General features: G+C 41.9%; 1 protein-coding gene across 1 annotated transcript; it reads left to right on the plus strand.

Moving 5' to 3' along the window:
* The first annotated feature begins 1,651 nt into the window (after positions 1 to 1,651).
* On the plus strand, positions 1,652 to 5,905 carry LOC129832920 (uncharacterized). The gene is made up of 9 exons (XM_055897047.1): positions 1,652 to 1,716; positions 1,962 to 2,058; positions 2,196 to 2,319; positions 2,475 to 2,632; positions 2,839 to 2,981; positions 3,298 to 3,475; positions 3,931 to 4,070; positions 4,681 to 4,843; positions 5,134 to 5,905. The coding sequence occupies exons 1-9, from the start codon at positions 1,694 to 1,696 to the stop codon at positions 5,197 to 5,199; spliced, it is 1,092 nt and encodes a 363-aa protein (XP_055753022.1). The 5' UTR covers positions 1,652 to 1,693; the 3' UTR covers positions 5,200 to 5,905.
* Positions 5,906 to 9,429: the final 3,524 nt, after the last annotated feature.

Consider the following 9,429-nt stretch of genomic DNA (forward strand, 5'->3'; position numbering starts at 1 on the left):
TGTGGTCTTTACAGAAAAACTACAATTTAACCACAGAACTAGAATAATTCATTATATTTCCATGAGTGGAACACTATGTTTCATGTCACATCAGATACCTCGATCTAGAGTTTGGAATTCCAATCAAAGATATCGATTAAGAGTCTAGGAACTCTGACTATATCTGCATTTTCTGCAAACATTTGCAAAGAGGATGCACTTTAGGTATTGAACTTTCTTGGAATTTTTTAGAAGCACCCTAAAACACTGGTATTAATTAACAAATATACTTATTTAAGCCTATATCTGGAGACACTCAGCAGGAGTTTATCAAAATTCTTTACTTTCTGAGGAAATGTTTCCTCTGACACAGAATAATTGTATCAAGGGTACACACTTGGCTCGGACAAAGTCCTATAATTATTTTCATTTTTTGCAGTCTATGAATTTAGCAGTACCCCCCTCTTATTAAAAAAATACCCAGGTAGCACATAACGTTTTGAGAACCATACGTTTCCTAGAGCTTGGAGAGAGCATGGTTGTTCTATGGTTATTTTGCATGCAGCCTTCCCACAACTTTCTGGGCACAAGATAGCACATAACGTTCTGAGAACCATATGTTTCCTAATTGGGAATTTCAACTTTTTCCTCATGGTTCTATTTGAAATGAATGTTCTCAGAACATTAAGAACACTTTCCATAGAAACCACAAGAAAAGATTAGTAACGTTCAAATGACATTCTAAGAATGTTATTTAAAAACATATACATTCCGTTCTCAGCTCCAACAAAACTCCCTCTATCCTCTGTCTTATTAAGTGAGTTTACGTGTGTTGGCCGAGCACACTAATTGGTGACACCTGATCTTAATGAATGCTTGTTTCCTTTGAAATCGGGTCTGTTAGAATACACATAGCATGCTCTATTCTGGTGGCGCTGTGGACTAATTCCATGGATAGAGAACAGAAGATCATAGGTTTGAGCATCACTGAAAATTAACATGAATTCCTAAGCAAAATAATTTCCATGTGTCCTATCTGTGCTTGGAGTTCAAAACAGTTAACCCAAACTAAGCTAGCAGTGTTATTAAAAGTTTTATTAAAACTGTCAGTGAAAGTTAAGGAACTTATTCTAAAACCTCCAAATAACCTATCATTTCCACTCTCAGAACGTTAAGAAAATCTCCCAGGAAAACTTCCAGGGAACCATGTAAAACAATGTCAGAACCCACCTGCAACCCAAAAATGAACGTTCTCAGAACAAACTACATTTTTTATTTCCGTTCTCAGAACATTACAACCTTTCAATTTTACCAGTCAGGAAATGTATGACTTTGTTCCCAGAACCAATGTGAAACCAAAAACTTACATTTCCACAACTTCCAAGGAACCAAATGTGCTAGCTTGGTAGTTTCCTGATTGAAATGTCACTAATCATACCTGTTTAAGACCAACACTGTGGTGTGCATTTATGTCTTAAGTACTGTTGAGTTCGGTAGTCAGGAACCTGTGCTCCTAATAAATACATTTGGAAAATGAAAAAGCTGACCATTTCTAGGCTTTTACATAGACTTCCTTATAAATGTTGCCTTTTATGGTTATGAGAGAAGCCGCTCCCTTTTCCATCACGCACGGACTACTTTCAATCTAATTGGACAATAATCTATCAAATCAGATTCCACGTAGTACGGCGGCCGCTCAATTTTGAAAACCAAAATGGCTACTGAGGCTGTTCAAGCGTAAGTTGCCTAAGCATTTTTATCAAATGGAATACTCTTATGCAATGTATTTCAACCCTATTCCATAATATCGTGCCTTTCGTTAAATTATGAATCGGGGTAAGGCTTCCTATAATAGCATAACGTTAGTTAATTATAAATCCCTAAAAATAACTGTCAAGATGATGTGAGTGGTTAGACAAGCAAGCTAGCTAGCTGCTAGTTAGATAGCAATTCGGAGTTTGACTCTGAACCATCGTTTTCAGGTTGCTTGAAAGATGCGACCATCTACATTTGGAATTGTACGATGGGGCAGAGCATCAGGAGGCTGGGGAAGCAGAGTTGATGGTGCCCTACCTAACCGTGAGTAGGTTAACACCTCACCCACTTTAGACACTTTGAAATGCTTGGCCAAACAACTCGTCAAAATGTTGGAGATGGTCAAAGAAAATATATGCATTGCATTAATTACGTTTATAAGTACTATCTGTGTTGTTCAGGAGAGTCGTAGCAAACAGAAGATTTTGTGCAGACAGTTGTTTGTGCTGGATGACATGATGCAGCTTCTGGAGAGACTGGAGTCAACTGACCAGCTGTTTAATGAACCCTGCCCCCCAAATCCCGGTAACACACAGAGACACACCCAACACATAATCAGCAATCATGCTACTCAAGATATCCTTACTTCCATGGCCTCTGAGTACCATGTAATAGTGTTCGGAGGGGTCAGGTCTACCCCAGTGTAGTACTTTTGTAAATGACTGGTCTGCTGTGTTCAGGCAACGATGCTCACAGACGCTGGAAGGTCCTGAAGAGTGAATATAAAGAGGGAGTCCAGGAGGTGGAGACACTTATTAGCACCTTACAGGACAGGATGGACAAACTGCACCACAAACGGGACAGACTGACAAACCTGGTCATAGCACTAGAGAAGAAGGTATACACACACACATGCATTCATGATGCACACTCATGGGCACACACACACACTTTAGTCTGTACGGTGACTTTCCACATTTTTGAAAGAGCAACGGTCCTCACAATTTGCAGGCATTTAATGGACATGTTCTTTCGTATGGTTACTTTGTATTAGTCCTGTGCCATGTTTTGGATGTGTAATGTCTTTCCACATCTCTCCCATAGAAAGATCTCAGCCTGCAGATGGGGGAGTCCCTCAAGACGGCCCACAATGCCTTGCGTGTATGTGAGGGGCAGCTAACCCAGCTGAGGGCGGAGACAGATGCCACACTGGACCGCTCGGCTGACTGGCAGCACCTGAGAGACACGTGAGTGACAAGCAGCTCTATCCACCAATCATACATCCTTGCAGAGACGTGTCCTATTTCTGCTCTACCACCTCCACAAATTTCACCTGACTTTAGTCTTGAGCTACCACACTTCCACGTTGTTCACTCAGGTATTTGAACTATCATTGAATTTACCATTTCATAATGAACGTGAGAAAGATGAAAATTTGCCCAGTCTACAATCAACCCCAGAACCCCTAACCTAGCCAATTGGTAATTCCAAATTAGGGTGTGCACCTGCCTGCCCTGCTCCAGTCCATACTCACCTCTGTCCCCTGTTGTCTCCCTTCCCCAGCCTGCAGGGCTATGTGGAGGAGACACAAGGGGTGATGCAGTGTAGGCTGTTGTCAGTGGGGTCCTCGGAGCTGTGTGTGGAACTGAGGCCCCGCTCCTGTGGATCCTCCTCCTCTGGCCAGCTGGAGCCTCTCAGACTGACTGTCACTTGGAGCCCTGATGACCACTTCCACCTCCAGGTAAACAGCACAGCTGACTTCCGACCTGGGTGGTATTCACCATGAACCAAACGCTAGCAAACAAAATGTGGAGGGACCTTCCTGAATTTGTCCAATAGAAACTCTCGTTTTAGTTGCAAAAAGTTTTCCGCTTAGAGTAATCGGTTTTCGTTGTAAAAACGTTTTGCTACAGTGAGTGACTAATGAATACACTCCTGGTTCGGTTTCCGGTCCCTACACCTCTTTTCCATAGCTCCTTCCCCTGGTCCGGTTCCAACCTAGTTCCTACAACTCTTCTCTTTAGCTCCCTCTGAGCCGCTTTCCTGGCCCTGTCTCCTAGATGGGAATCATTGTTAGATTTAGCCAAGTAAGATATCTGTACAATATTTCTCTGTTTTTGGCACCTATTGAGAAAAGAACAACATTTTGATGCCATTGGTCACAACCCCCACTTTGTCCCCCGTCCCTCTCTCAAGATGTATCAGGGTACTACAGGGCTGTTAGAGGAGTCCATGAAGGGTCGCCTTTCTCACCTCAGTGCTGCCCTGCTGGAGGTCATGCAGGGCTACATCAGCCAGGGAGAGATGCTGGCTGAGATCCAGGCCCTGCACTCCAGGTATACACACACACAGTGCCTACAAAGATCAGTCAGCGATGATAGAAGTGAGACCCTTGATCTTCAATGATGAAGTGGAATGATGTTTCTTTCTGAGACTGAATCCTGTAACTGTTTGAATTGCCTTACCACATGATCTGAAGCATTAAAAGCAGCCGTGTGACTATATCCCACTGCCTCTCTTTTGGAGAGGGATCATTGAGACACACACACACACACTTACAAAAACCAATGTAAAACAGTTGTATACAGTCGATCAGATCAACACACAGATCAACAAAGATTTCTGCAAACGAAAACATGCGGAGTAGCACTCAATAACCATAACTAGCTCAGCTGTCGAACCCATCAAAGACAATGTTTTTAATGACCCCCGATAGTATATCTTCACAATATTACTTCTGAACTACTCAATCACACGAGAAGATAACGTTGCTTATACTCCAACACTTCTAAGCAAGAATTAGTGTGTGAGAGGTTATTCTTCTCTGTGGACTTTTTTCATATTTCATATTTCAAGCACAATGACACATTACGTTTTCTAGCATCCAATCTGCTTGCGTTCTTTAAAACCTGTTTTTAACACGGTGACAATTTCTCCTCTGTGTAGGTTTGCTATAGACTGGCGTCCAGGCCAGAGACTGCTAGTGTTCCTGAAGACTGCCTCTAGTGTGTGCAACCTGAGGGTGGAGGAGGGCTACCCTTCCAGAGGCACAGCTACACTCGTCTCTGTACGCAGGGACGGAGAACTGGTCGACAACGCTGTCCTACAGGTAAAACAGTCATCGCCACTACTTGTTTATTGATGTATCGAGGTTCATTTGAGTCCCATTGAAATGGTATTAGGACAAACTTCTTCTTTTTTCTTTAGCAAAGATGGAGCACTGCCCCTGTTCAAGTTATCTACCCTTAAACATTAATTATTTAGTTCTTGAAACGATTTATCCTCTGGGGTCTTTTTAAACGTTTTTTCTAATCCACAGCTACAAACAACCATGTATGTGATGTTGATTTGTACATTCTGTTCCATTACAATGTGAGACATGTATGTTTGAATTTGCAGCCTCCCCAGAAGACCCCCTCTCTGACAGAGTGGCTGGAGTTCCTCTCCTCCAGTCCGTACGTCTGACCATCCTCTAGTTGACACAGAGGAAGTGGCTGTTTCTCTCCATGGTCACCAAAGGGAGCCCTTACCTCTAATATGTAAATATTAGGCATGTAACAATTCAATATGCATTGATCCTGGTTCAAATGTTTAAGATACTAGTGCATGGTTCTGCAGGACCCCAAACCAGACCAAATTTAGCGTGCATCGGTCAGAAAACCGTTTTGAAACGTTACAATCGCCAGTTCACTAATGTTTTTCACTCATTGTTTTATTCCAAAAATACCTCTTATGTGTTGTGACTGAGTTGATGCGTCCTCTCCTTCACTTCAGTAGTCTATTGAACTTTTATGCGTGTAACTGCATGACTGTCAGATAACAACTGAACACAGTGCAGATAGACACAGCTGCTTGCGCCGACTAGAAGTAGGTCCCCATAATAAATAGTTTGTTTAAAGAAAAACTACCCAATCAGTGTATTTGGTCATTTGTACATGAACAGGGTCATTTCATAAACGATGCGTATGGTCACATTCATTGGTCAGAGCAGGATCAGCGCTCCAGAAAATTCCAAATGGTCTAAACCGTTTGCTTTTGAGAAGGGTAAAATCCAACGCTGCATGTTATAGTAATTGCCATTATATTAAATGCCATGCTAATTTGTAAAGAAAATTATTGACAAAGTACAAGCTCAACATGTTTTATCTGATGAAATAACAAGTTAATGAGTGGGTAATGGTGATTTTGAAGATTAAAAACAAAAAAAGTGGGGGGGGGGGGACATACATTTCCCCCACCCCTAAACTGATGATAGTGGGTTGGTAGATGTCTGCCCTATGGCTCAGCTCATGTGCCTATACCATTGACACACAGACGCTAACAGAGGGCCTCTGAGTTTATAGAAGTCATCAGCTCAGAGGCCCAGCTCCTGCGTTCCAATCATTATCAGATATGACTTTAAAATTGAACATTTAATGTGTTTATGCAACAACAAAATACTGTATAGAACTGAATCCCATCAATTCATTTCCCTAATCCAGATATTCCCAAACTGGGGTAAGCACAATGCCATTGGGGGTTCGCAAAATAAAAATGGGATTCACATTTAAAAATATATATATATATTAAACTCTTCACATTTTCAAACAGTCCATTTATATTTTCTAACGGGGCTATACATTTGGGTGAGGTTTTCTCTCACCTGAGTAGCCTCGTTTCACTGCCAAAAATAAAATTAAACCATCTAGTATTCAGCGGAATAACAACACAATGTCATACAGGTAGCCTAGTCAAATAATTAACATCCAATCACCTTAACCGTTACTCTCTCGGGGGAATTCCACTAACTGTCCGTATGTAGCCAAGCGTAGCTGCTGCTCATTCCAATTGCTCGAATATTGATAAATGGTTAAAGAATTAAGGCCAGCGTACATAAACACATACCAGCTCTACTGGTAGTACTGCTACTACCAGCAGTACTACACCTGCACCTGTCGACGACACAAGTTGTTCTGCTTCCATGAGCACATCCAATGCTAGCATCAGTAATTCTACATTTGTTGTTAGCCCAGCTAGCATGAACACTGACAGATGTGAATCTGATGCAGCCGAAGAGCTACTGCCCCCTTACCCGGGAAAGCACCAAACAACAGACAGGGACGTTGGACCATCGAAGAGGCACAAATATGTTGAGCACTACATTGATTTGGGGTTCACTTATTTTTGGAGTAGTGCCTTTCCTCAACCACAGTGTGTTGTGTGCAAAAGTACTATTTCACAACTCAATGAAACCTTCACTGTTGACATTTAGAAACCAAATATGCCAATTTGAAAAATCAGCCACAGGTGTTTTTTGGAGTGAGAATTAAGACGACTTTCGAGGAGTAAGACATGTATAGAGGAGTAAGACATGTATAAAAGCAACAGATACCATTAATTAGAAGTGGCTAGAAGTGTCTTATATGTTGAGCTACCGAGTGGCTAGGACAGGCAAGCCCCATACTATTGTGGAGGACTTAATTCTTCCTGGATATGGCTGGGACAATGCTGGGGGAAAAGGCCCAAAAAACTATACAGATAATGCCTTCATCAAACACTGTTTTGCAATGCATCAGTGACATGGCAGGAGATGTTTTGAAACAGTTTCTGCTTAGCATAGAAGCCAGTGAATTCTATGCGTTACAGCTGGACGAGTCAACAGACGTGGGGGGTCAATTAAGGAAGACACCCTCTTCTGCAAACCACTGGAAACCAGGACAACAGGAGAGGATATTTTTAAAGTACTGGATAGCTTTGTGACATCAAATGGACTTTGGTGGTCAAGATGTGTTGGTATCTCTACTGATGGCGCAAAAGCCATGACAGGGAGACATAGTGGAATGGTTACATGTGTGCGAGTAGTTGCTCCCGACTACACTTGGGTACACTGCAGCATCCACCGAGAGGCTTTTGCTGCCAAGGGAATGCCTGACCGCTTGAAAGAGGTTTTGGACACTACAGTGAAAATGGTTAACTTTGTTAAAGCAAGGCCCCTGAACTTGTATGTTTTCTGCACTATGCAATGATATGAACAGCGACCATGTAACACTTTTACAACATACAGAAGAAGTGCGCTGGTTATCAAGGGGCAAAGTATTGACAATTTTTTTAAATTGAGAGACGATCTTAAAGTTTTCTTCATTGACCATAATTTTCAATTGTCTGACCGCTTGCATTATGAAGAGTGTCTCACACGACTGGCCTATCTGGGTGATGTTTTTTCTCACCTGAATGATCTGAATCTAGGATTACAGGGACTATCCGCAACTATATTCAATGTGTGGGACATAATTGAGGCTATGGTTAACCCTTGTGTTGTCTTAAGGGTCAAAAATGACCCGCCACTATGTTCAACAGCAGAGAACCCCCTAAATGATATTTTTTCAACTTTACTTTTCCTAGAGTGACCCCAAAATGAGAAAAAGTGAAACATCGCCTTTGTGCATATTTCCATGAAAGCTGTTCACCACCAGGGTACAAAGATTGTCTTGGTCTCAATTTCGACCCGTCAGATGAAATAATTTACACACCACAAAGACACACACACAGACACACACACACACACAATGAGAAATTGAGATTATTTGTGTTACTTCTTGAACTCAGACAAAACTAAAATGACTTAAGTTCACATGACTCAAGTTCACAGACAAAATAAAAACAATTTTGGACAAAATAAACATTTCTTGAAAGCGTTGTTTACTAATGGGGAATGCATTCAGAGGCTGTAAAGGTGCTGCAGATGAGTTCTCTCTTTACTGAAGCCATGAGTGCACGTTTCAGTGCCCAACAGGTTGTAGATCAGATTTTTTTTCAGATGTCCAGGATGAGCAAGAGAACAATGATTTAGAAGAGGTTGTATCTGAAGATGATGGGGAAGAATACAACCCAAAGCACGATGCACCATCTTCAGATGAAGAAGAAATCCTCCCAAGCTGAAAGAGACATTTTTGTCAAAGAACAGCAAAATAACATGGTCCTTGTCACCATTTGACATCCAGGGCAGGATGGCAGCACAAAATGTCATAAGGATGACCCCAGGGCCTACAAGACATGCAGTTGCCCATTCCCAGGACATCGCCTCAAGATTCTACATATTCATCACACCAGCCATCGCAAAAATCTTCCTGGAGATACAAAATTTAGAGGGTTTCTGTAAATATGGAGACAACTGGAAAAGGATGGATGAGATTGACCTGCGTGCCTACATAGGGCTGCTAATCTTAGCGGGTGTGTATAAGTCCCGAGGCAAGGCTGCATGTAGTCTCTGGGATGCAGAGAGTGGAAGGGCGATTGTCCGTGCCACGATGCCACAAAGTCTTTCACACTTTCTCAAGAATGCTATGATTTTGATAAACGTGAGTCAAGACACAAATTGGCAGCCATAAGAGAGGTCTGGGAGAAGTGGGTTGAGCATCTGCCATACCTCTACAACCCTGGGCCTGAAGTAATAGTGGATGACCAACTGGTTCCATTCAGAGGTACATTTTTGTTTTCACATCTGTAATATAAGTGATTTTCACTGTTCATTTTATTATGTATTGCTGTAATATCATTGATTTATATGATTGATTTCTGTGACACTGATACTAATTACTTTTGTCAAAAGGTCGCTTTCCTTTCCGGAGCAAGCCAGCAAGGTATGGCATCAAGATATGGGTGGCCTGTGACGCACGATCCAGCTACGCTTGGAAGATGCAAGTCTACGCAGGGAAA

The sequence above is a fragment of the Salvelinus fontinalis genome, chromosome 34 (genome assembly GCF_029448725.1).
Source record: "Salvelinus fontinalis isolate EN_2023a chromosome 34, ASM2944872v1, whole genome shotgun sequence".
NCBI classification, from domain to species: Eukaryota; Metazoa; Chordata; class Actinopteri; order Salmoniformes; family Salmonidae; genus Salvelinus; species Salvelinus fontinalis.

Excerpts from the sequence above, each read along its gene's own strand:
- LOC129832920 (XM_055897047.1), top strand. The coding sequence starts at position 1,694 with ATGGCTACTGAGGCTGTTCAAGC. Across the intron at positions 1,717-1,961 it reads GCTACTGAGGCTGTTCAAGC|GTTGCTTGAAAGATGCGACC; the intron begins GTAAGTTGCCTA and ends CATCGTTTTCAG. Across the intron at positions 3,476-3,930 it reads ATGACCACTTCCACCTCCAG|ATGTATCAGGGTACTACAGG; the intron begins GTAAACAGCACA and ends CCCTCTCTCAAG.